This window comes from Taeniopygia guttata, chromosome 17 (assembly GCF_048771995.1).
Source record: "Taeniopygia guttata chromosome 17, bTaeGut7.mat, whole genome shotgun sequence".
NCBI classification, from domain to species: Eukaryota; Metazoa; Chordata; class Aves; order Passeriformes; family Estrildidae; genus Taeniopygia; species Taeniopygia guttata.
The window spans coordinates 1,402,099-1,428,955 of NC_133042.1; the positions used below are offsets into that span (position 1 = coordinate 1,402,099).

At 55.2% G+C, this 26,857-nt stretch overlaps 1 protein-coding gene across 4 annotated transcripts in view; it reads right to left on the bottom strand.

Annotated features, from left to right (window-relative positions):
• Nucleotides 1-17,991, bottom strand: part of RGS3 (regulator of G protein signaling 3) — a 77,044-nt gene extending 59,053 nt beyond the window's left edge. The window contains exons 1-11 of one of the 4 annotated variants that reach the window (XM_032751427.3): nt 17,935-17,991; nt 13,497-13,547; nt 11,106-11,164; nt 10,386-10,480; nt 9,487-9,555; nt 8,753-8,813; nt 7,414-7,504; nt 6,788-6,855; nt 1,727-1,808; nt 946-1,051; nt 359-692 (exon numbers count right to left, since the gene is read on the bottom strand). In XM_032751427.3, the coding sequence (XP_032607318.3) occupies nt 359-692; nt 946-1,051; nt 1,727-1,808; nt 6,788-6,855; nt 7,414-7,504; nt 8,753-8,813; nt 9,487-9,555; nt 10,386-10,480; nt 11,106-11,162 (963 nt within the window). In that variant the 5' untranslated portion in view covers nt 11,163-11,164; nt 13,497-13,547; nt 17,935-17,991. Of the gene's footprint in view, nt 1-358; nt 693-945; nt 1,052-1,726; nt 1,823-4,497; nt 4,696-6,787; nt 6,856-7,413; nt 7,505-8,752; nt 8,814-9,486; nt 9,556-10,385; nt 10,481-11,105; nt 11,165-13,496; nt 13,548-16,827; nt 16,873-17,934 lie in introns of those variants that run through there. The other 3 variants (XM_072936553.1, XM_030286601.4, XM_072936554.1) reach the window with 3 other exon arrangements.
• Nucleotides 17,992-26,857: the final 8,866 nt, after the last annotated feature.

The following is a 26,857-nucleotide window of genomic DNA, read 5'->3' on the forward strand; positions in this document are numbered from 1 at the left end:
AGCAGCTCTCAGCTACACTGACAACAACCAGCTACAAAACTTAACATGCCAAACCCAGCCAAGCCAAAGCACTTCAGAAAGGGGGAAAAAAAAAACATTTTTGCAACAGAAAATAAGAGCAATGATGTGCAGTGTGGTCTTGTGCAGTGGGAACACTCCCCACACCCTCCCCATATCCCTGAGGTGAGCCCCGAAGGGAGGCAGCAGGGAAATGGTTTAGGAAAACAGTGAAAGCTCCACCAAGGGACAGAGGTGTGGCTTGTAAAAGCGGCAAATATTTAGAGAAGATGCTGGATAAGACGGAAGCAGGAGCCAGGAGAGGCTGCACCCAGAGCCACCCTCAGCCCCTGAGCCCTACCTGGCTGCCGGGGTTCAGAGGGGCCAGGATGATGTAGTTCTGGTCTGCAGCAGAGGGCACTCGGGACAGGGCCGGCAGGGTGTTCTGGCCCCGCTTGCCCAGCTCGCTGTACCTGTCCCAGGTGTGCAGCCCCAGCCCCTCGGTGCCATCGTAGAGGATGTGGCAGCTGCGGCGCTGCTCCGCCTGCACGGGGCCGTTCTTCTCCCGCTTGTTGGGAGGGGACTGCAGGTCGTAGGTGGATTTGCAGGAGGACCTGCGGGTCATGCCCTCGTGGGCCGCCTTCACCTGAGGCACCAGCCTCCACACCAGGAGGATGATCTCCGTGGGACAGTTCCTGGCAGAGATGGGATGGGGAAATCAGGGCTGGAGCGCCGTGTCCAGGCACAGCCCTGCAGCTTTTCCTCCCTCCAAAGCCTCTGCCCCTCTCCAGCCCCTCCATCCTTCCTTCTCCTCCAGGGAATCCTTTCCCAGTGTCCTGCATCCCTCAGAGCTTTCCCCATCCCACAGTCGCTCAATTCTCCCACTGCCCTACCCTGGGCTCCCCCAAACCACCTCTCCCTGCCCTGGGGATTTTGGGGAGCGCTCACCGGATTTCGTGTGCCAGCTCCACACATTTCCAGTGCTCCACAGATTGCTCATTCAGCTGCAGCACCGTGTCGAGTTGCTGCAGACCTGCCTTCTCTGCTGGGCCACCTGAGAGGGACAATTCCAGTCACCTGCCAGGCAGGAGGCTGAGTGGGAGGGGGAGGAGAAGCCCTGGAGCTTGGAGACACCCAGAGAGTCCCACAGCTTGCACCACTCACTCCCCAAACCCCATCAGACACCCACACCCGAAAATGAAGTGGGTTCAGCCAGCCTGGAGCTTCACTTTGCAGCACATCCACACACACAGGGCACCAGGACAGAGCCATCAGTGCTCCCTCAGAGCTACTGCATGACATGCACATGTTTCCTGGGGTGCAGTGGGGAGCAACAGGGCACACTGGAGACACCAGCCCATCCCACAGGTCCACAGCAAGAGGCTCTACTCAGGGAACTGAGGATTCCCACAATCCTGCTCCCCTCTGACCTGCTTTCCCCCAAAATGATTTCTGAAGGTCACCCAACCAGACAGACAGACCTCAGGTTGGAGAGGGAACAAAATCTCTGCAAATTACTGCAAAACACTGCCAAAATAGTGACACAGTGCTAACCCAGTGGCCTCTGATCTCATTAGAGGCAACAAAGAATTCATCTAATGAAGTTTCATGGAGGTACCCAGAGTCCTGCAAGGCATGGGAGCTCCAGAATCACAACCAGCTCTGGGAAGCAAAAAAGGAGCAATAATTCATTCAAATCAAGCGGGATGAAAAGGATCCAGTCTCTTACCAGAGTCCACTGCCTGCACACGGACTGGGGCGTCGCAGCAGATTGTGAAGCCAAAGCCATCAGTGCCCCGAGGGATCGTGATCTGCAGGGAGACACCTGTCAGGTGGGAGAGCAGCCACTGTGTGTGATGATCCCCCCTCATCCCCACGCTGCCCCACAGCCCCTGGAAATGCTGGAATATGGCATTTGAGAGATGGGGAAGGGCTGTCACTGAGATCCCCTCGGATAACAGGTGGAAAGGGTGCTAAAAGGCAGTGCCAGATGGAGCCAAAGCTCTCTGGAACGCCACAAAAGGAGTGTTTATTTCAGAGCACACACTCTGCTCCCAGCTCTTCCAAGTGTAAGGAAAGGTCTGAGAAACCACTGGAAAGGAAAACCTGGCAGTCTGGCCCTGACACTGACTTGTCTAAGCAAATCACTTAAACATTTCATTTCCTGTTGGAGAATACAGAAATAGCAGCACTCCCCTGCTCCGGAGGGAGCTGCGAGCTCAGCACGCTCCTGTCCTCCAGACATCTGTGTGCATCTCCCCCTTCCCTGGGCTGAGTGTGTTTTCCCTCACTGAGTTTGGAGAGGATGGATGCTGGGTTGATTTAGGCTCATTTCTCCTTCTGATTCGAGGAGCATTGAGCTTATTAATAAAATTATACTTATTTTTTGCTGTTTGCTTCCAGCAGCAGCTCAGCGTGACAGATCCTGTAAATACCTGATTAGCCCCCAAGACATTAGTCAAGATGCTTGTTTTACTGACAGAGAAAAAAAAATTAAAATCCAACATCTGACCTGTATTATTTTGAGAACAAACAGGCAGAAGGAAGATGAGGAATTCAGCAGAAGTTGCCAAGGAGGTGATATGGTTCCTCACTCCTTTACCACAGGAGGGCAAAGGCAGCGAGATTTCATTTCCCTGCACCTTGTCCTTCCATGATTGCTCAGCATAAAATCAGGCTTCAAAAGAGAAACTGGCTTGCCCTGGCAGGATCAAAACACAGATCCAGTGCCACTCCACTGACTATTTTTCACTCTGGAGTTTGCTTGGTTCCTCAAAGAGATGCACCTTTGAATGAACCTCACAGCTCAGTCCAACCAGGAGTTGGACTCCACAGTCCCTGTGAGTCCCTTCCAGCTCAGGATATTCCATATTCTGTGATTTCCTCTCCAGCACCAAGCACTGGCACCTCAGGAGCCAGCCCAGCATCTCTCCCAGGACGGAGACTCCACGGCCACTTCCCAGCCCAAGGTTTCCCCTGTGCCAGGGCTCCCACTCCTCCTCCCTGAGCTGGCTGACCTTGTCCCCCACCTGCCCTGTGCCACCGAAGAGCAGCTCCTCCCTGCTGCTGCTCCTCAGCTCCCACCACCGTGGCCATCACAGGCAGTCACTGCCCATTTGTTGCCCATTTTTGCTGCCACGCTCAGAAGTAAAGAACTATGAGCATCTGCCATGAGCTGGGAGGTGGGTGGGGAGGCTTGATGTACCCAAACTTTGCCAAAAAACGCAGAGGAAATTTTCAAAATAAAGATCTGAGGAGCTCTAAGAGACAAAGCAGAGTCAGCTTTTATTCAGCCAAGGCAGAGCAGCTTTCCTGCACAAGATGGTCACCACAGCCCTGGCAAGAATGGGGCAGCTGGGTTTGGAATTCCACTGCTTTTGTAATTCCCAGTATTTGCTGTCCCCCACAGCAGCTTTGGAGTAACCTGAACAATGAGCTCAGGAGCACAGGGAGAAGCTGACCCTGAGCTGGGAGTCCCCATGAAGACCACAGAGGGAATATTTCCTTGAAATGCAGGAGACTGGGACCTGCACACGGAAAAGCAGCACCTGGCATTGTGCACTGGGAGAACTGGAACCAGTACAGCGAGCTACTCCTCAGGAAATAAGTGCTGTTGTCTCCCAAAAACACTGAAATCATTTCAAAAGAGGCGGTAGCAGCCCGCTGTGCCTGCTTCTTATCTAATAAGGGGGAAATTAAGACAACACCTTGCAGCTTAACACAGTCATCGTCAGCATGCTACCTGCAAGTTGGACAGTAAATATATTTTTAATATTTACATATATTTATATCTTTTCATAATTTGTATCTATTTAAGAAGCACCCCTCCCTGCCCATTTCTCCACTGCAGCAACAGGCAGAGACCAGCCACAGGCACCCATGTGAAGATGCTTTCCTTCCACCCTCACTGTAATTTACCAATTGTAACGGTATCAAGTCGATGCCTCACAAGCAGCACCCACAGAGTCCATTTGTCAGATTGAGCACTTTTCTGACCCAGAGATGGGGCAGAGAGGCATTTTAAAAACTGTCATTCCATTTTCAGTCTCATGTGAAGGTGAGACAATATAGATGTTATAATTCACGCCATCACAATCAAAAACTAATTATTTCCTAATTACAATACAAGTGTTCCTTAGCCTATCAGCTTTTTGCCACACCATGCTGTAAATGCCTTAAAGCAAATCATCTAAAATTACCCCTCGTGGGTCCTACTACAACACACCTTTCATAGTCCTATGTCTGCAAAGTATCTAGTCTTAGTTGCAAGGCCATCCTTTAAAACTTAATTCTAGTTTGATTTCTCTCTCAACAACATCTGTCCTGTTCCATGGCATTTCTAAGTCAGCATTCCTTATCCGAAAGTTTCCATACAGATGCACCCTATGTGAGAATTTAAGAATTCTCTGCAGACCCATTTCCCACATGCAGCCAGAGAACTCAGAGCTCTGCCCAAGGCTCGCAGCCACGCGGGTTCATTCATGCCAGGGGGATACAGACCTGCCTGTACCTCCGCTCCGAGCACACCTTGCAGAGTCCATTGAAGCGGTTCATGGCTGGAGCCCCCGGATCGCCGCCAGCCCATGAACACCCCGCGGCTCCGCGGCGATCCCCGACTCCGCGCAGTGGAAGGAGCCCCAGTCAAACTGGCATGACTGCCCATGGGAACCCAGCTCCCGAGAAGAATGGCAGGAAGCCACCTTTCACCTCCCCGGCCCCCGCGAGCGCTGTATGCCGCTTTACGATAAGCCAGAGGCTTCCTGAAAACCCTCGCTGACGAGGAAGGGAGAGAGTTTTATATTAAAATTCCTGTCAACTCTTTAGTATTCCCTAGTCCCAGCTCTGTTGATGTGGCTTTTGTTCCCGTGGCATTCTTCAGGCGCACGGAGCACTGTTATTGCGACGTTCTCACAAACACTTGGAGGATGTTTGAGCGGCGTTTCACAGGCACTGGCTGTGAGAGCCTCGCTCCATGAAAGACACGACTCCACGCTCATAAAAAAATCAGAGGTTTGGGTTTATAGAAGCAAAAAAAAAAGAATAAAGTTTGTTTTTGAAAGCACAGACACAGAGGATATGCACGTCCCCGTGCTTTGTGCTCATAAAGTCACCGAGGGGGAAGCACTGAGGTCAACTGAGCTGCATCCATGGTGGAATTTGGGAACTAAAAGCCAAGAGGAACTCTGAGCACAGGCAGCAGCAGGATACCCAGAAAGGCTCAGCTGCCCAGTGCCAGAGCTGGGCACAACTCCCTGGAGATGGGGTTCCAAGAGAGAAGAAAACACCTTCCACACTCCTACAGGGGGATGAAAAAGGAGGGAAGGCTGGAGGGAACCCAAAGTCAGTTCTCATGCACAGTAGCTGGGGCAGCAGGGCCAGGGAGGCCAAAGAGGGAGCTGAGGAGCCTCAGCACTCCCAGGGGAGTGGTGGCAGAGCCACCAGAGCATTGTCCCAGGCAGCTGCACTGCCAGGCTGGAGCTGGAGCTGGAGCTGGAAGGAGGAGCAGCCTTCCTTCCCAGCCACCACTTTTCAAGTCAGTGGCGACTGCCGGAGAGGAAGGGAGGAGAGGGGCGCTGGCTTTGTTTGTCTTGCTCAGCCCTGCGCTGTAAAACAAATAACTGCAAATGCAGCTGAGGGAAGCACGGGGCGGAATTCGGCACAGATAAATCACGGGGCCGCCCGAGCCCCGTTTCCGATGCAAACCATGTGTTTGTGTTCCCGTTTCCCATCCTTGCCTCTCCTATAAATCACCCAGGCTTCACCGTGGGCCTTTCCCTTCCCAGAGCACACGGTCCTGGAAGGAGGAGAGGAGCAGACGTGTCCAAGGAGCCACGGAGCCGGGCAGGGGCCCATGCTGTGAGGCAGGAGCCTGTCTGCCCCATCCCAGGCAGTGCTGGTGCTTGTCTGGAGTGGGAACACACCAGAAAACAGGAGGTCCCTGGGTGTCAGAATCTGTGCTATTGGTGATTCTGAGATTGTAGAAAGTCTCTGTCTGTCAGCCCCGCTGCCAAAGCAGAAGCCATAATTCATCTGTGCTGGTTTCAAGGCTGTTTATTCTGTTTATCTCTAACATGTTCTGCTGCCCTGCCGCAGCTCTGTCCTGCAGGGCAGCGTGTGGGGCTCTGCCCTCAGTGGGATGGTACAAACATTAAATACCACAAACTACCTGTGCTGGATTTACAATAACGTGCCAATATCTGTCACCTACGTTGGACAGTGTGTCCCCAGCCTGAACCAACAGAAAAATGCCAACACCACAGTGAAACACGGAGGGCATGAAGAAGGACAAAAAGGACAAAACACACCCAATTTCCTCCATCTTGTGCCCTTTGAACCCCTAATCTAGAATCCTAAAATTTTACTTTTGCACCCGTGCCACACTTAATTATTACTCATATCAAACACTCAGAGCTTGTAATTCATCCTGTAAGACTGAAAACTCCTCTCCATGGACAGAGATCACAGACAGTGTCTCTGGGGGCTCTGTCCAGGGGGGTTCCTGACCCCTGCCAGGGTCCCAGGGCAGCCAGGGCAGCCAGAGGGAAGCTCTGGATTCCCACACCTGGGGCAGTGGGGGTGAGCACCCAAATCACCCCCCCCACCAGCTGGGGCCTGACTGGGGTAACAAATTGCTGTGACAGCCATGGTGTGACAGGGAGGTGACAGAGCTCCCTCACCTCAGCATCACCCCCACTAAAACACTGTCCCGTGGCTCTCTGGAAACCCCTCAGGCAGGCACCTGACCCCACATCTTCCCAGTGCTGGTGGGTCACAGCCCTGTCACACCCACCTTCAGCTGCTGCAGTGTCACAGTGTCCTGGCTCTCCTGGGCTGCACTCTGACTTCCTGGCTTGACTTCTGAAACGATTTTTAAAATATTTTTGTAAAAAGGAAAAGGCCCCATGAGTGTGACAGCACATCTGACAATCCCACAGTGCACATGAGACCTTTACATGGCATGGGCACATCCCCTCCAGGCAGCAGCTCTAGGGTGGCTGCACACCTCAGACAGGCACTGCTGCCCCTGTGCCAGCCTCTGCTCCTCCACACCCTGGCAGCACTGCAGACCAAGGCAGACCCGTGTGGCCACAGCAATGAGCCCCAGTCTGAGAGGCAGGAGGCAGCATGAGGACAAGCCAAGCAAGAGGGAGAGATGTAGCTGCAGGGTTGGGGTCCCCAAAGAGCCCCAGAAGTGAGGCTGAAGGGGAGAGCAGGGACTTGTGAACCAGCCAAAATCCCCACCCCACAAGATTTTGGGATGCTAGTGCCCACTGAGCACCACAGGGCCACGTAGTGCCCTTGGGACACAGGATGCAGTGGGGCTGGAGCTGCTCCACACACAGGCTCAGACACAGCAGTGACTCCTGTTCCAAGCCTTGCCAACACCCCCTGGCATATTCCCGTGGTGGGACACACCTGTGCTCTGCTTCAGCCTCCTCATGGCCACCTTCAGGTGCTTGGTCCTGCCCAGGTCCTCCCCGAGGAGGTAATACCAGCCACTGATCTCCTGTGGGGAGGGAAGCAGCAGCTCAGCCCCATTGCACCCAGCCAGGGCAGGAGCTGCCCCAGTTACAGCCCACAGAGGTGCCCAGACCTGCTCTCTCACACACACACACAGCCCACAGTCCTCTCAGCAACAGCCAAAATTCCATCCTCCCTGCAAGGGGAGAATGAGTAACACTGAAGCACCAAGATTCCAGGTTTTTAGAGGGATATCCAGCAGTTCCATGCAGCAGCCAGGGGACAGGACCTCATCTCAGTCTTGCTGAGGCCTTGCAAGCAGCACACTGTTTTAAAAAAGCTGCACCTGACTTGCCCAAATTTCAGAGGAGGCCATGCTTAAGCCACCTCTCACCCACCTCTCAGGCCACCACCACCACCAGCTCCTTTTCAGTCTCCTGCTATGAAGAAAACATCCACACCTCAGGCAAGAAAATTTTAAAAATCAAGGAGTATTTGGACAACACTCTCAGGCACCAGGTGGGTGGAGTTGGAGGAGTTGGACTTATGTTCCCTGTGGATTCCCTCCAGCTCAGGATATTCTGTGATTCCATGAGATTATGGGATTTATTAACTCTTCCATGAAACCCCTCCAGCTTGCCGAGACATTCTGCTGCCCAGGGACAGAACCCGTCCCCGCTGGGCACTGGATGAGGCATTCCCATGGGATGAAGCACTCCCAGGCTTTGGGGGTCGGGGGAGCCCTGCCCGAGGAGGGCAGAGGCGGCTGCACTGACGAGCAGCAGCCAGGCTGGGGCAGCAGCACTGTGACCAAACCCCACAGAATTCCTGCAGAACAGCCAAAAAAACCTCTGTGTCTGCCCTCTGCCCATCAGCACGCTGCTGGGAATCAGCAGGCTCCTGCATGTGTCCCTCCATCACCCCCTCACCCATGTGTCACATGTGACCCACGCCAGGCTGGCCCCATGTCCTGTGTCCCCCCCCCCATGCAAACTGGGCAGGCAGCATGTGCTGGGGACACCTCTGTGCACCCCCAATCGCTGCCACTCTGTGCCCCTGCCAAAGGCAGTGACATCCCTTGTGCCAGGATCCCTCCTCTGACAGCCTCCCCACCCATCTCCAACCCCACCCCAGCTCCAGCCTCACACTGCCCATCCACACTGGCACTGGGAGCACACAGTGCCCCAGGACCTTCTCCCACCGTGGGCAAAGCCTGTTTTCATCCCCCCACCGAGCCCAGAGACCCCAGAGAGGCACCCCCAGCCCCACAGCCTGCCCTGGGACACGGAGGTACCTTGTCCAGGGACAGGAGGGACTTCACACCAAAGCTCATGCAGCCGATCAGTTGGCTCTGCCTGCAGGACAACCAGAGTTCAGGGACTGTCAGCACACGCCTGTGGGAGCACCAGGATCCCCCCTGCACCCCTGTTCAGGGAGCCCCCAACCATCCCTGCCCACGCTGGGTGCCAGGCAGTGCCCAGGACGTGCCCCAGCTCCGTGGCTGGAGCAGACACAGTGTGAGCACATCTGCAGGGCAAGGAGGAGCTGGGCTGAAGCCCCCTGGTCACCTCCAGCCTACCTGGTGCTGCCAGGAGCTTGGCCAAGGTGGCACTTGCTGGGCTGGCAGCACAGCCTGCAAGGTGCCAGGCCCCTTGGTGTCCTCACTGAATTGTCCCCACAGGGAGGGGAGGTCCCAGCCCACTCCAGCCCCTCCTGGCTTTGGCCAACAACGCAGGCAGGAGTGGCCACAGGGATTGAAATGCTGGCCCAGCTGGAGGCTACCAAGCAGCACTGATGGCAACAGAGTGCCAAGGGCAGGGTTTGCTGCCCATGAGGCTCACCAGCACTGGCTGCCCACAGGTGTGACCCCAGCTGGGACATCCCTGGCCCAAGCCCTTGAGCAGAGCAGCCCTGGGGCCCAGGGCCCTGCAGGAGCTCCCATGGGGTGACCAGAGCAGGGGCTGGGTCTCTGCACAACAGCCCTGAACAGATCTGAAAAGGATCCTATGACAGCTGGCAGCCCCTTACCTGGAATTCTTCTCTCTGTTCCAGACTGTGACCAGGAGACGCTTCTGTTCATCCTCCTCTTTCACTGGGCTGTAACAAGAGGGCACAGCCCATCAGCCTCCCCAGGAGCACCCAGCAAGGGCTGCCCTCACAGCCACAGACTCCTCAGCCTCCTCACAGCCAGGTCTGCTCCTGCAGGGTCTGCACAGAGCACTGCAGCACCTCCCCAGAGAGCAACCTGCTCATTCCTGACAGACACCTGCAAGGGGATGGGACCTCTCCTGGGCAGGTGTGGGGACACCACTCATGTGGTTTCAGGGGGAAATAACCTTGCAGGGAAGACACATCCAACACCAAAGGGTAAATGCAAGGAACAAGCCACAGTTCATGCTCTGAAACCACCACCCTGTGCCAAACCCAGCGCTGCATGGGTCAGAGGGCTGGCACAGCCTCCATCACCAGCAGTGACAAGCTCTACTCAAACACAAGCCATGCAGCTCCTTTCCCATGCAGAGACATGCTGGAGCTGTAGGAAACCCTTTTACCTTCCTCAGTTACACTATTGCAGGTGCCAGGTCTAGGACATGGAGTGTGTTTGTCCAACTCCTGCCCAGCAAGACAGTCTGAGCATGCAGGAGCAGCCCTGCCATGCTGTGTGTGCTGGCAGCTCTGCAGAGCTCTGCCCAAAAGTTCAAGGCACTTCAGCTACAAAAACCAGCAGAATAATGGCTGTCACTTCTCATCTCAGCAGGAGAGCTGCTCAGGCGTGCTGCGTGTTTATTAGAGATCACAAAGCCAAAGCAAACACGGGGTTGTGGTGTGGGGAGGGAGCCCTGGGACTGTGGCACGGGGTCCCCACTGCTCTGTGTGACACAGTGCTGAGGGATGGCCCAGAGCTGCCTCTGCCCTGCCATACTCACAACACAAAATGCTCATGGAACACGGGATTTTTGCTGTCTGGCACTGTCTTCGTCTTCTGCCTGCACTTCCAGTCAGCATCTGGCACAATGGACATCTTTGGGAGGAAAAGAAGCAGCGTGTAAACATTCCCAGAGCACACACCAGCCCCAGCTGCCGTGGCAGGACGCTGGCACAGGCACTTGTAGGGATGGCCGAGCTCAAAGATCCTGCTGAGCCCGTGATAATGGCTGGGTGGGATCACTCCACCCTTCTGCCTCTCAGGTAGTTGCATTACAAACTGCTTGGGGCAGGGGAGGGAGGGAAAAGAGCAGAAAAATCAGGAGTGATGTACACAAGTGTGGCTGGCTGGGGTCTGACTTGCACCCCCTCTCAGGGGAGCTGCTTCCTGCACCGTGCACATCCCAGCAGGAGACCCGCCCTGTTTGTGCCAGCAAACATCCCCACCAGGCTTTGGGCACCCACTGGGATGTTCTTGCAAGGAATGGTTGACACAGCCCTCAGCAGGGTCCTGTCCTCCCCTTTTTTACTTCATCCAGACACTGCCAACAAAACCCGTGAACTGCCCAGCCAGCTCCCTGCATGCTGGGGATGCTCTTCCAGAGCAGGATGGAGAAGGAAGGGGAAGGGAAAAACAGTGCAGAGCAAGCTTGGAGGAGCCAACCACAAAATTCTCCCCAAAAAGCACAAAGCTCCCTGAGCAAAGGTCCAGGAGAACCCACCTTCACATAGGAGTCGCACGCACGGCACTCTGCTCCCATCAGACCTTTTGCTTCCATGACTGGAAAGGAAATGAAATGGTCACATCCCAGAGCAGCAGGGAAGGCATCTTCCTACCCCACAGTGCTCTGCCCCACAGGCTGATCCCTCCCTGTGGAGCAGAGCCCCCTCAGACAGGGGCAGGGGTTGATGGTGCTTTCCCTTTAACACACCCATGCTATAAATGCAGCCTGGGCTGAGGTCGGTGGCAGAGCAGTTCAGCATCCAGCTGGCACAAATTGCATTCCCTCTGCCCGACTTCCCCCAGCCCTGCTCTCCTTCCCCTGCAGCCAAATGGATGCTCCAGTTAAACATCAACAGCCCATCCTGGTGCTGCCTGGACACTGCCCCAACACTGCCCTGACACTGACACTGCCCCAACACTGCAGTGACACTGCCCTGACACTGACACTGCCCCAACACTGCAGTGACACTGCCCTGACACTGACACTGCCCCAACACTGCCCCAACGCTGCCCCACACTGCTCAGCCCTGCTGCTGGGACCCTGTGGCTGCCTGGGCCAAGGGATGTGCCAGGGATGTGCCAGGATGTGCCAGGGATGTGCCAGGGATGTGCCAGGATGCACAGCAGAGCCTGCAGAGCACAGAATGAGCTCTCAGAACAAGGCCAAGCTCTCTCCCCACGAGCCCAGCAGGGCAGCAGTGGCTCTGCCCCTGTGCCAGCAGATTGTGCTCCTAAGGAACACACCGAGCCCATGGAAAGCCCAGGGCACAGGGGGAAAGGGGCTCTGCAAGCCCCTCTGGTGCTTCAGGAGGTGGTTTGTAGGGTTCTTCCAGGACAGCGTGCACCAAGGGCCTCCTCCTCCAGCCACACCGGCTCTGGGGTTAAAGATGTTGGGATGGGAATCAAAAAGGCAGCTGGGTCACCCATATCACCAACAGCCTCCTCCTGCCCACACTGAGTACCCTGAACATGCACCACGTCCAGCCCCAGACCCTGAGCCTCCTTTGCCCCCTTGCTGGACCATTTCCCTCTTCCCAGAACCTTTGTGGAGTCACCATCAGAACAAGACCCCATCACTCACACCCAGCTCATGCTGGGGCTGCTCCAGGTGCAGGGTAAAGCCTGTGCCAGACCCACAGACAGGTGTTTCCCAAAAAAAAAAAAAAAAAATAAATAAAAGAGATCATTCTGACACTCCCATTGGCCTCTCTGATAATCACTATCAAAACACTTTAACTGAAGAAATATTGCTGGTGTTAAAAACTGCAGCATTTGGAGGTAACAGAACAGTTTGGAAATCCTGGCAAATATGGCAAAAGGGTTTTGGCAGAGATAAAGCATTTCAGACTTTCATTTCCAAATTGTATTTGCCTTTTTTCTCTTCATATGGAATAAAAGAAAAGTAATTTATACACATGGGTGCAAACACTTGAAGGTCTCTGGAAATTTCAGTTTGGTCTCTTAATCAAAGAGCTCCCAATTGTGCCACTGCACGACAGGGTTGCTCCCAACAGGAACAAGAAGGAAGAAGGAAGGCTGTCCCCACCACCAGCCTGCTGTGGCTCTGTCGGAACTCAAAATGTCCCTCAGACATTTTTGGAGGCTCCAGGCCCAGGTCAGAAGCATTTGAGACCCTGGCAGGCAGCTGGAAACAGCTGTGATTTTGGGTTTGAGCCATGGGATGAGTTACCAACCTTGCAGGAAGAACAAGAAGTCACAAAAGTTTAGATATTATAGTAGCAGTAGTCACAAAGTAGAGGGAAGAATTTTTGAGTGCTGTACAGGGGGGGTTTAAGTCCTGTACAGGGGGGTTTTGGTTTTGTACATGGGGGTCAGAGGTTTTAAGATGGAGGGATTTGGGCCTGCCCTGTCCTCCCTCTTTCTCCTTCCTCACCTCCATGTTCTTGGTGATGTTGGCACTCACAGATTGGTTTAGAGTAGAAAGGCACCATTTAATATAGGTAATAGGCATTGGGGAAAAACTGTACCCATGTAACACGTAATGTACCATATAAAAGATAGAAAAGCACCATTTAATATAGATAATAGGCATTGGGGAAAAACTGTACCCATGTAACATGTAATGTACCATATAAAAGACAGCAGCAGCCCTGGGCAGAGGGGGAGAGAAGAAGCAGTCGGGAGTCAGAGAGGATGTCAGGGTGTGTGTGTGCCTCTGCCTGAGCTGTGAGCAAACCACAGCAGCCCAAGGAGAAAATCTTTTTGATAACTTACAATAAACTGCCGTGAGACTGAACAACAGAGACTGCTGAGCTTTTTTTTGAAAACACAGGTTGGAGGAGAGACTTTCCCACCACACGGAGCCACCCCTGACCTAGAGATGAGCTCCAGCATGGCTCCAGTTTGGGATGTCCAGGGACACACTCACCGTGCAGCACCAGCGTCCGGCCCCGCACCTCGATGGACAGCTTCAGCTGGCCTGGGGACAAGAGGGGACAGGAGAGGACAGGCTGAAGGACAGGCTGAAGGACCCACTCACCCCACAGCTGCAAGGCTCACACAGGGCCAGACACATCCTGCCTTCCCCCCCAGGCAGGGAGCTGGGGGAACATCCCAGCTCACAGAGGCTCGGGCTGGAGTTCCCTGGGAGCTGGGCCTGCCAGCCTCAAAAGGATGTGCAGATTTTAATGGCAATGAAGGCTCTCTAATCATGTAACTGCTCTGGATGGACACAAAACTAAACATTTCCCAACATCCCTGGAGAATCCAAGAACTGAAACCATCATTACTACTACAATGTCTCCCTTAGTTTCCCCAAAGCAAAAGATCCCATTTTCATTTCTTCCCCAGTTTACAAAACACAACAAAGTGAGTAAACATCATTTACAGGCGAGTAAACATAATGTACAGACACATAAACATCTTGCAAGTTAAAACTCAACATTTGATTTTGCCAAAGACACACCCAAGGGCTTGGCCTTGCTTGGGAGGGGATTCTGATGGGATTGTTTAACCTGAAACAATTCAGACAACGCATTTTTTCACTCAAAAAAAAAAAGGGGGGAAACCACTGAGCAGCTCATGTGTGCATGGACACGTGGAAACGGTGTCTGTGTGCATTTGTGTAAGTGGAAGGAGAGAGCAAAGGTTGGAGCTGGGTGGGTGAGTCAGGACAGATCTAAGCACTGGTTTGCAGCAGAGAGAACACTGTCCCCCAGTGTCATCCTCCCACTCCAGGCTTTGGGCACAAGGCTGGAACCCCTCTGCCATCTGCAGATCTCTGGGGACACCTCTGTGCACCCCCAATCGCTGCCACTCTGTGCCCCTGCCAAAGGCAGTGACATCCCTTGTGCCAGGATCCCTCCTCTAACAGCCTCCCCCCCCATCTCCAACACCCACCCCAGCTCCAGCCTCACACTGGCAGTGGGAGCAGACAGTGCCCCAGGACCTTCTCCCACCGTGGGCAAAGCCTGTTTTCGTCCCCCCACCGAGCCCAGAGACCCCAGAGAGGCACCCCCAGCCCCACAGCCGCTGCCTGCCCCGCTGTTGGCACACAGCAGATGTCACAACGTGAAAGGAAACTGCCCCCGAGTCAGGGGGGATGAAGGGAGAGGGGAAGTTTTTGTGCTGGGTAATTTGGGGCAATGCCAGTTTGGGGACTGTCCTGCCCTGGGGATGGCTGGGGCTGCTCCTGGGCAGCTCAGGGGCCAAGGCTGTGCACAGTGGGGTCACCCCACCCTGTGCCCCATGCGTGTCACTGCTGTGGGGACAGGGCCCTGGCACAGGCTGCCCCAGCACCAGGGAGAAGAGGGGCAGCTCTGCCTTTCTGGGGAGAAACACAAATTGGCCAGAGCGGGGTTTGGGAGTTGGGGTGCTCTCTGTGAGGAACAGAGGACATTTCCCTCTCAATGCCTTTGCTCCTGAGTGTCTCCCAAGCACATGAAGGGACAAATCACAACCTCCAGCACGCCCCAGCTGCTGTGTGACCCCTGCTCATGCCTGGGAGGCATCACTGGCTTGTGTAGGACCAGGATCAGAGAGGGAAGCTGCTTGGGAAGAGTGATCTGGCCAAAGCTGGTGGGAGGGATGTGCTGTGCCAAGGTCTGTGCTCAGACAGAGCTGGGGCACTTTGTCAGATGAGCAGAGCAGTGACCTGGTGCCACACCTGGGTGGACAGGAACACAATCCCCGTCAAGGCAGGTTCATGGGCTGCATCCCCACCTCAATCCAAGTGCAGAGAGTCAGAGAAACCTTTTCCCCTGGATTTATCTCCTGATACATCCCTAACAAGAACTGAGGGAAACAGCAGAGAGGCCCTGCCACAGCTTGTCCAGGTCCTCTCTGTTAAATAAAGGTCAATATAAATTAAGTGCAGAAGAAGGGCAGAGGGAGGACCCACATGCAGCTCCTGGGTGAACATCCCATCACAGAGCTGGCCTCAGCCAGGCTTGCAGGGATACAGCACAGAGAGCTCCCAGCCCCATCCATCTGCACCCAGGAGAGGCAATTCATGCCAAGGAACAAAGCTGGCACGAGGAGAACAGGGGAAAATGGGTATGAACAAGTACAAGATGGTAATCAAATAGGTTCCCACCCATGAGAGAAGTTTGCCAGGCTAAGGGAGGGGACAGGGCAACCTTCTATGGAAGCAGTTCTAGCAGGGAAACCTGTTCCTTACTGATGGTCTCTGACAAATGGAAATTGGAAAATGGAAAATTTTGAGTTCTTCTTAAATACTTTTCTGCCTTATTATAGGAAAAACACAGTGTTTTTTGGCTGGGACAGCCAAGAACCATCTATCAAATGCCAGTGGGGATTCCTGCCAGAGGACACAGTGTCAGATCCCGACTGGGTGGGAGGTTCCCATGGGCAAAAGACACCCCAAAATCACCATCTACAATCTCTGCCCTGGCACCAGCCCTTTGGGAGACTCTCTCCTAGTCACCCTCAGTGAGAGGGCAGTGCTGGCCCTGTCCTGCCAGGCTCTGCAGCTCAGAACACAACTCCACATCTCACCAGCGATGCTCAGCCCATGAGGGGAACTGGCTGCAGAGATGATGTTTGGCCTGGACTTGGTTACAGAGCCAGGAGGCACCACAGAACCCACATTATTTGGCCTATATCCTCCAAAGACAGAAGGATTTCAGCTTCCAGGCTGTCCTCAGCAGTTTGGCACTCAGCAGGCCAAAAGGGGAAGGAACAGCATCCCTGGGAAAGGTCAACATCCCTAGGAAAGAGTTCACTGCACGGTCACCTGCTCTGCTCAGGAGGGCAAGAGAAGCTTTGAAAGAAAACAAAACTCTGAAAGCAGCACCCAGAAGGGGCACCCAGCTGCCCTGTGTGCCACACTGCTGCCCAGCCATCACACACCACCAGGACATCCACCAGACATCCAAATTCCCTCGGGGCTCCACCCGCAGAGCCAGCGCTGCCAGGGACCACCAAAACCCACTCTGCACACCTGAGGCACCCACCGAGAGACCCTCGAGGGGAGAAAAGGAGAGCAGGGCTCAGCCCTAAGGGGGGCACAGCTCCAGCCAGCCCTACCCCAGCTCGTGTCCGTCCAGGGGGCAGAAGGAGCTGGGGGGACACCCGGGGGGCGCTCCCAGCCCGGGCTGCAGCATCACCGCGGCTCGGCTCGGCTCGGCTCGGCTCGGCTCGGCTCGGCTCGGCTCGGCTCGGCTCGGCTCGGCTCGGCAGCAGCAGATCCCCAGCCCCTTCCCCCGGCCGGGGCATCCCCCGGGCTCCCCGGGCCTTACCGGGCGTGCGGAGGCAGAACGGCGCTACCGGGAGGGAGCAGAGCCAGACCCCGCGCACACCGCCACCCTCCAGGGCACTGTCATTGGCGCCTCCAATTAGCGGCTGTGCTAATTGCAGCCGAGCCCGCCCAGCCCCAGGGAGCGGAGTTTGAACGGGACACGGAACAACCGCCGCGGTTTGAACCGAGCGGCTCCAATCGGATCGAACGGGCACCGCACCTGCCACGGGCCGGGGCGGGGACAGTGCCGGGGTGGGGACACTGCCACGGTGGGGATAGTGCCGGGATGGGGACAGTGCCGGGATGGGGACAGTGCCACGGTGGGGACAGTGCCGGGATGGGGACAGTGCCGGGATGGGGACAGTGACACGGTGGGGACAGTGCCGGGATGGGGACAGTGCCTGGATGGGGACAGTGCCGGGATGGGGACAGTGCCTGGGTGGGGATAGTGCCGGGATGGGGACAGTGCCGGGATGGGGATAGTGCCACGGTGGGGACAGTGCCACGGTGGGGACAGTGCTATGGTGGGGACAGTGCCGGGATGGGGACAGTGCCACGGTGGGGACAGTGCCGGGATGGGGACAGTGCCAGGATGGGGACAGTGCCTGGGTGGGGACAGGGCCGGGATGGGGACAGTGCCACGGTGGGGACAGTGGCACAGTGGGGACAGTGCTGGGATGGGGACAGTGCCACGGTGGGGACAGTGGCACAGTGGGGACACTGCCACGGTGGGGACAGTGCCTGGGTGGGGACACTGCCTGGATGGGGACAGTGCCAGGATGGGGACAGTGCCATGGTAGGGACAGTGACACGGTGGGGACAGTGCCTGGATGGGGAGTGCACCCACCAGCTCTGGGTGCTGCCCCACAGCTCACTGGGAGGCACCAGGGCTGAGCAGCAGCTCCGGAGGCTGTGGAGGAATGATGGAGATGGTTCTTGGGAGAAAACACCCTCCCCAAAGGCTGAAATGTCCCACATCTCTCCGGGATGAAAAAGAATGAGATCTCTGGACACACATCCCCACCCCTGCCCGTGGTGGCCCCTCCACACAGCCCTCCCAGGGCTGAGCCCCGCTGGCCCAGAGCCCCCCCACACAGCCCCCACTCACCTTTCCCGTTCACTCGGGCACGGCTGACCCTCCTCCTGCTCCCCGAGGCTCCCCGCAGCCGCAGTGGCCCCCTGCTCACCCCTGGCAGATGCTCCAGCACCGCGGGACTCTGCCCTGGCCCTGCCAGGGAGAAGAGGAGATGAGGGCAGGACAGGAGCAGGGACAGCAGGGAGGTCACAGGCTCTGCTGCAGCCTCAGTTTTATCTGCCACGGGGTTTGTCTCCACTCTCCCCCAGCCTTCCCTGTGAGCACAGAGAACAGCAACGATGGCAATTCACTCGGTGCAGTGTCACAGAGGAGACAGAGCCACGCTCAGAGGGACTCACCCCTGGCAGGAGCCCCAGCTGCAGCCCTGGCATGGTCCTTCCCATCCCACACACCGAGTACATCCCAGAGGCTCTGCTCAGAACAGTTTTGTTCTATTTAAAACAGATGACAAGGCCTGTCAGGGCTTTACTAATCTGTAAGCAGCTGTCCAGGACACTGGAGATGCTGCCCTGAACTGGGTGTTCAGGACAGGCTTAGAACCACAGAATGGTCTGGGTTGGAAGAGACCTTAAAGACCAACCAGTTCCATGCCTGCTTCAATTATCCCAGGTTGTTCCAAGCTCTGCCCAACCCAGCCTTGGGCACTCCCAGGGATCCAGGGGCAGCCACAGCTGCTCTGGGCACCTGTGCCAGGGCCTGCCCACCCTGCCAGGGAACAATTCCCAATTCCCAATATCCCACCCATCCCTGCCCTCTGGCACTGGGAGCCATTCCCTGTGTCCTGTCCCTCCATCCCCTGTCCCCAGTCCCTCTCCAGCTCTCCTGGAGCCCCTTCAGGCCCTGGAAGGGCTCTGAGCTCTCCCTGGAGCTTCTCCTGTCCAGGTGAGCACCCCCAGCTCCCAGCCTGGCTCCAGAGCAGAGGGTTCCAGCCCTTGGAGAATCTCTGTGGCCTCCTCTGGACTCATCCAGCAGCTCCTTGTCCTTCTGTGGATGGCCCCAGAGCTGGACACTCTTGCAAGACTCCGGCTCAGACCCAGCTCCAGCCCACCCCTGCTGGCGTGCTGGGGCTCAGAGGAGGCTCCACAAAATGGGGAATTGGATGCTTTTCTCATGTCCAGCACCCTGACAAAGCCACAGCAGCCCCAGCCTGGCCCTCCTCATTCACATCCATCCAAACCTGCCGCAGGATCTGATGCTGAGACAGACGAAAGTGCACAGACCCAGAAGTGGGAGCCTTGGTGGGAGATCTCCCAGGGCAGCACAGAGCAGAGGAGCCAGCACAGCCCAGTAACTCTGCAGGATCAGAATCACCTGCCCAGGCTTCTCCCACAGAGATGAGCAGGGTAGGACTGGTGAGGCAGAGGTGTTTTACACTTCCCCTAACACAGAGGCAGCCGTGGAGCCCCAGATTAACTCCCTTGAAGGGCAGTGGGGCAGAGCAGTGTCCCTCAGCCCTGCTGGAGCCACACTCACAGCAGCTGTAAGGGCAAAACAGCCTCACCCGGGGTTTTGGTGCCAGGATGTGTCCCTCAGCCCAGTGCCAGTGTGTACCAGGATGGACAGATGGACAGCACCTACCACACCCTGGCCAGTGCCTCCAGGTACCCCAAAATATCTCCAGCTCCATCTTCACAGCCCCTAGACAGAGGAAGCAGCTTGGAAAGGCTGTTTGCTCACTAGAAAAGCTGCATTTTCCCCCAAAGTCTGGCAGGGGCACTGGTTTGATTCAACTGAACCTCCACCAGCAAAACTGCCTGAAACCAAAGGAAAAGCAACAGGAGGGACACAGAGCAAACAAGGGAGGGAAGGAGGAAGGAATGCTCTGCACAGCCCAATCCATCACTGCCACGGACACCTATTGTACCACTGCCATAAATCCAAGCCCCTTTGGGCACTGGTGGAGCCAAAAACACCCCAGCAGCCTCTGAAGGCTCCGGACAAAGAGCACAGCTCTGCTGGGGCTGCCTGTGCCCGTGGTGTCAGCCTGACCTTGGCACCCTGCAGGGGCCTTGGGAGGCTCCCAGCCCAGAGCCAGCCAGCCCTGCCCAGGGCCTTGGGGGTGTTCAGAGCTGGGGAAGGCCTGGCAGGGTTTCTGCTGCCAGCTCCCACGCCAAGCTCCTGCTTTCCTGGTGGAAAGGGGCCAGGTGCCTCCCTTTCCCTCCTTCCAACAGCACAGGAGAGAGGCACCAGCCAGGATGGGAGCAGGGCAATGTGCATTTCAGGGACCTGTGGGGTGGAAAAGGCCCAGAGCTGAGTCCACGTGGGTTGTGAGAGTCCCTTTCCAGCTCTGGGAAGCACACAGATCCATGCCCATGGATGCTGTGTTGCTGGAGCTGCCTGCACGCACAGCCCAAGGGCAGAGGCACCAGGCACATCTGTGGGCACAGCTGGGCTGCTCAGCACTCCTGCAGCTCCCCATCCCCTCCTATGTCTCCAGCCACGGGGATCCAGGGCTCAGGGTGGGGTGAGGAACAAAGATGTGACTTATTCTGTAATTGCTGTGCTTGTCCAGCACAGCAGTGGCCTTTGCTGCCCTCATCACAGGGGGATGCACAGCAGGGCAGGACGTGGCAGTGAGCAGAAGCAGCTGTGAGACAGCACCAGGAGCTCCTCAGCAGCCCCAGCACATCTGCCTTTTCCCAGCACTGCTGGCTTGGAGCCCAGGGGAAGCTGGATCCCCTTTCCCAGCTGGCAGTGTCAGAGGTGTGGGAGGCGAGCAGAAGGTGCAGCCTGGGGACACTGATCCCTGCAAGTCTGGGCCACCACCTAAATTCTCCTGTCTGCCTGGTGGCCCCAAAGCTCCCCTCTGGGATCTTCAGGACCCAGTAACCCTCAGGGAAGCCACATTTGGTGGCTCCTGCCTCCCCACCAGGGACTCGAAGCAGCAAGGCCAGGGTGAGGTCTGGTGGAATGTGGTGGATGCAGGAGGGGAAAGGCTGCTCCAGCAGCTCTGCCCAGAACAAGAACCTGCTTCCCACATCTGGCACAGCTGCTTGGCAGGCCCTTGAGGAAGGGATTAATGCAGTTATCAAAACCCAGAAGCACAAGGAAGGGAACAAAGAGAGGGAAGGGGTCCTTTGCCAGCAGGCAGGAGCAATCCCAGCCAGGATTCCTCCTGCAGCCAGGAGCCAAGCTGGCCAGGCACACAGCCAATGCCACAACATCCCACAGTGGCCTGTCCCAGCTGCCCAAGTCGATATTTGCACCCTGGCATTCCAAACCAGGTTCCCATGGCCTGCTCCACGCTCTCCCTGCAGACAGGGGCACAGCCAGGGGAGCAGCTCTGGCTCTCCCCAAAACCAAAGCCCCGAGCTCCAGCACAGCTCACCAGCATCAGAGCTCCTCCAAAACATGACAGGCTGACACTGGAGATGTCACATCCTCTACCACATCTTGCTGGAAGGCAAGAGAGCCCAGGATATAGAGCTGGGATGGGGATGGACCTTTCATCCCACCCTCGTTTTCGTCCCATCCTCAACATGAGTGCTGGGAGAGGAACTGAATTGTATTTATGTTACAGAATATTCCAAGAGCTCTCCTGTCTTGCCCACCAGGAGGGTCTGGGGACCCCTCACCATCCCAGCCCTGGGGTCTGCAGAGAGACCTCACAAAGGCTCGAGCTGCCTCTCTCATGGATGTGTTGACAGTGCAGAGGGAGAGGCCCTGGGGTGCCTGGGGTCACAGTCAGTGCTGCTGTCACCTCCTGGACAGGAGGGCTGAAGAACAGCCCTGCCACGTGCCCCAGAAGCTCTGCTGATGCCAGAGCCCCACAGACACAGCCAAAGCTCTGTCCTGCACAGGCAGGAACCAGCACACAGGTGGTGTGGCCATGCCCAGGGATCCAGGGTCATTTCTAAGGCACTTCTGAATGTTCCTCCTTTCAGAATAATCAAAAACTCTTCATTTGTTCAGTTGAACCCATTTGCTGACATTCCCAGTTACCTCCATCTGCCAGCCACCAAAATTAAAGTTTTTCCCAGCAAATTTATTTGCCCCTGGGAAAAACCAAACCAATCTAGGATTGCCTTTTTCACTGCACAGCTCAGCCCACAGGACAGACAACACCAAGCAGCCTCCTGAGCGAGCAGAAAACAATTCCCTCCAAAATCCCAGGCATCCTGAACCTCTGGAATGGGAGCAGGGTTTGTACCTGCCCAGCCTTGCCGTGTCCTGGTCCCCAGCACAGCACAGCACCGTGGCAGTCCCAGCACCATGATTTGTGTGGCCCCTCTCAGCAGCAGCTCTCGAGCACACAGAGGTGTTTACACTCCCCCTGTCTCCCAGGAGCTCCCCAGGCTCACACAAAGCCTCCTCTCTTTCTCTCATTGCAAAAGGCTTTCAAGAGGCAAACAGGACAGTAATAAATGCTCTGTCTCCCCAGCTAAAGCAGGCAGTCTCACAGCTTTAGGTGAAAGAGTCCCAGGGGACAGGGCTTTCAAAATAATAATAAATAAATTATAGTAAAGAGTCTCTTTAGGGCTCCCAGGCCACAGAGCTCTCCCCACCGATCCCCCAGAGGGTTTGAGGCTCACTGACTGCAGAAATCACTCCTAACACACAAACCCAAGAGATTCAAATCCACCCTCCCTGCAGCACAGAGAGCCCTGAGATCAAACACGATCCCACATGGAACTGGGCACCTCCAGCCCCCCACAACAGGCATGAGGGAGATACAGAGCCTCATCTCCTCCAGCCTCCAGGATCTGGCACCCACAGAGCCATCATCCATCCACCCCTCCAGCCCTCCTCCCTCGGGTGGGGATCCCCCGAGCACTCACACATCAGCCCCGGCTCTCCCCGCTGCTCCATGGCTCCCACGCAGCTCAGATCCTCTCCAGCAATGGCCAAGTGGAGATTCAGCTGCCACGAGCCTTTGGTGGTGGTACCACTGCAAAGGGGAGGGGGGAAACCCAAATCCAAAGCAGCACAGAAATGTCCCAAGGGAGCAGAGTTCCAGTCTGGGAAGGTACAAATTAAATTTTAAGCTGGGAAGAGATGGTGGTCCTGCAACAGCCCCGTTCTCTCCTGGCTCCCAACAGCAAGGACTCAACTCCTCCTAACGTCCCTCCTCACATTCCAACCCGGGACTGACCTTAACCTGCAGTTTTGTTGGAGTCTCCAGCAAACTGCCCATTCAGCTGGTTGGCCTGGGAGTTAATGACTTTCTTTTAAAATTTAACACCGTTCTCCATCACAAATTTCAGTCTGCCAGCACTAGGGTCTGCCTTTGGTTGGATATTCAAATCCAAACACGTGCTTAGACAGTTACTCCAGGCAAAAGGGTAACATATGCACACAGCAAACCCACAAAGCTGCCTTTGGAACTAAAGAAAATAAATCAGGCTGGGGAAAATTATCTGGCTTCCCAGATGGTAAGAGGATTGCAAGAAGGAGGGTTTGGGCTATTTCAGGGCAATCCTGAGGGCAGATTTCTGGGATTAGCACAGCCTGGCATATAGGGCAGATACACAAACCACAGCAGTTTCCAGCAGTGGGAACACTGCAGCCCCTCTTCCCCAGGGCCCAGCTGAGGTGCTGCTGTCCCTGACACCACCTCTGCAGCAGGCACAGCTGAGCTTCTCCCTGGAAAACTCCAATTAGGAACCCAACGGAGGCAGACTGGCACCTTAGTAAATCCTTTTCCAGTCTGAGGCCCAAGAAAGTTTCTCCTCTTTCCAGTGTATTTTAGGTACACCACCCCTTCTCTGCTCACATCCCAGAGTGTGAGCATCCTGTTGGAGCCCAAATCTGAGCCAGAGCAGCAGCAGCATCCCAGGCGTGGTCTTTGCTGCTGCCTTTGCCACCCTGCAGCTCCCTTGTCTTCCCTTTTTGAGGCAGATGCACTCAGGACTCCACATTCCTGCAGAATTGCCAGCTGGGGGAGGACAGTACACTGGGAGTCAAACCAGCACTGATCCAACCTCATGGACTGCACAAAACCATCCAGTGTCCCCTTCCAGTGTCCCCACAGCCAGCACATGATCCCAGCACAGCACTCAGCTCAGCACTGCTGCTTTGCCAAAATATCCGAGTCTTGGCAACATCCAGAGTCTGACAAGAACTGTGTCTCTGCCTCTCCATAGGACTTCATGTGTTTGGCCTTTTGCACCCATCGTTTTGGGTAACAAATTGTTTGTCTGGTCTCTTTTCTAAACCTCCCTCTCTGCCCCTTCCCCACAAAATGCAGAGTCTGAACATGCAAAGGGAGCAGCCCACAGCCATTCCTGGGCTCTGAAGCGTGGCTGAGGCCAGGAATGCTGTGGATGAGGGCTCAGGATGCCGTGGCTGGAAGCACAGAGTGTTTCTAGGGCAGGCAGAGGCTCTGTGACAAACCCCACGTGAGCAGGAGCTGGCACAGCCCCTCGGTGGCTCACCAGGGATGCAGAGCACAGAACAGTCTCCGTGCACAACCACTTGTTCCTGTGCCCATCCTCTGGCAGGGCCAAGCTCGCTGGAAACAGTTCATCTTGTCCCTTTGTCATTGCTAACCTGGCTGAAACTAAGGCAGCTGTGACCACAGCATGGTTTGTGTGAGAGCTGGTCCATAAACCAGCTCCTCTCCAGGAGGACAGGAAAAGGTGGAGCAGGGAAAAGGTGGGAGAGTGAGAAGCTCCTGTTTCATTTCACCCATCTTGAACACTCCAAACCTGCAGAAACTGCCTGGCTTCTTCCCCTACTGCCCTGGGGCTGGTTAGGGAGACATCCAGGGTTAATTCAGGAAAAGGATCCCTTTGAGGTACAGGGATGCTTCCTGATCCCTCCAGAAACATCCTGTACAGAACATGTCCTTTAGGGCCGGCAGAGCCTCCACTGTCACCCTTCACAGTGAGGAACAGAAATCAGAGGGACCAGCAGCCATCAGAGCACCACGGGTTATCTGTGTGGAATGGATTCCCCATCCCTGGAAGTGTCCCAGGCCAGGCTGGATGGGGCTTGGAGCAACCTGGGACAGTGAAGGTGTCCTTGCCCATGGCGGGGGTGGGACTGGATGGGCTTTAAGGTCCCTTCCACCCCAAACCAGTCTGGGATTCCATGATTCTCTCCTCAGGAAAGGCACACAGCACAGCCCGATTGCCTCTGAGCAGGCTGAGAGGATGCTGACACCAAAGCACTAATGGGGCATCATAAACTATTTTTTTCTTCTTTTTTTTTTTTGTCCTTTTCCCCTTTTGCCCTGCCTAGCCTGCAGGATAACAGTAGGTTGGGCACACACCTGACTTAGAAACAGTACCCAAACACCTGACAATTTTCCCAGCTCAAGGCTTTGTCCTTGGTTTTGCATTTCCTTAGGGCAGTGGGACTTTCTCAGGCCGGTGTTTAACACACACCTGTCTTACAGCCTTCACCTGATTCAAAGCCCAGTGAATTACAGCAGCACACAGCACACAGCACCATTCTTCTGCACTCTGAAGCCTCAATGGCACAGAAGAGCAGCACCATGAGACATTCCAGGTCTCTTAGAGGATGTCTGATCTGAGCATCCAGTCCTGCTGCAGCATTTCGACAAATGCTGAGCATTAATCCATTGTTGATTTATTTTAATGCAATAAAAACAATGTAATAACCAAGCTGAGTCTTCAGTGACCCTTCTTATAAAAGAGATCAGTTTCAATATAGCAAAAGGTCTCTTGGGAATTATGCTTTTGGCCTTAGAATGGTCAAATGGATCAAAGTAATGAAGTTAAAGCAGCTTAGGAAGTTATTGCCTGTTACCTGAGCTGAACTGCCGAGCTCATCCTGGAGCTGCAGGAAATAGCTGAGCTCTCCTCTCAGGTACCTCACATGGGCTCTGCCTCCTCATCAGCCAGGTTAGCTCACTAATTTCACAGAAAATCAAATATTTCTGGCATTTGGCACGCAAAAAGATTTGACCAGGGCATGAGACAGATCAAATGCCAGAAATCTTAGACTGGTTTGGACTGGGAGAGACCTCATCCCATTCTACCCCCTGCCATGGCAGGGACACCTTCCACTGTCCCAGGCTGCTCCCAGCCCTGTCCAGCCTGGCCTTGGGCACTGCCAGGGATCCAGGGTGGGCACCCTGTGCCAGGGCCTCCCCCTCACAGGGAACAATTCCTCCCCAGTATCAAACTAAATGTATCCTCCTTCAGTTTAAAGCCATTGTCCTTTTTCCTGGGGCACAACAGAAAGGGGCAAGTTGGCATTTTTCGTGACAGAGATCTCCTTTGTCATCTGGCGAGGCCCCATTCCCAGGCTGGACAGAGTAAACCAAGGTTCTCTGACATTTTTATGTTAAATTAAGCTGGTCTTAGAGTGAAGCTGCTGCTCCAAGGGCAGCTGCCTCCTTTCTCCCCCCAGAGCTCTGATCTGACCTCCCCCTTTAGCCCAAGCATGGGAACAGGCACACAGAGTCTCTCCAGCTAGAAGGGACCCAGAAGGATCACCAAGCCCCACTCCTTTGCAGGACAAGAATTAAATCCTGTGACTAACCACACACTCCAGATGTTTTTGGAGCTCTGGCAATCTTACTGCCATGACCACTTCCCCAGGATCTTTTGCCAGTGACCACCACCCTCTCAGTGAGGAATATTTACAAGAATATTTAAAGAGAAAGTATATTCAGGAATATTGAAGAAAATAAAAGCAGATCCATTGGGTCAGACAAAGCTCCTGTTTCATGTCAGAAGGTGATGCCCAGGGGAGAACACAACAACAGAGCAGGCATGAGACATTTTCCAAAATAGCTGCCTGTGGCAAGCACGTTTCTCTCCCTCTCAGGATTTTTCATAGAGGTGCACAGAGAGAAATAAAAGAGAAAACAATTTCTATTTCTGCTCCTTGTTTTTCCTATGTGGAATGTGTTTGGAGAATTGTTTACCTGGAGTGACATTTGATTGGATTCTGGTGAGGATTGTTTGAGCCTGATGGCCAATCCAACCCACCTGGGGCTGGACTCTCAGAGAGGGTCACGAGT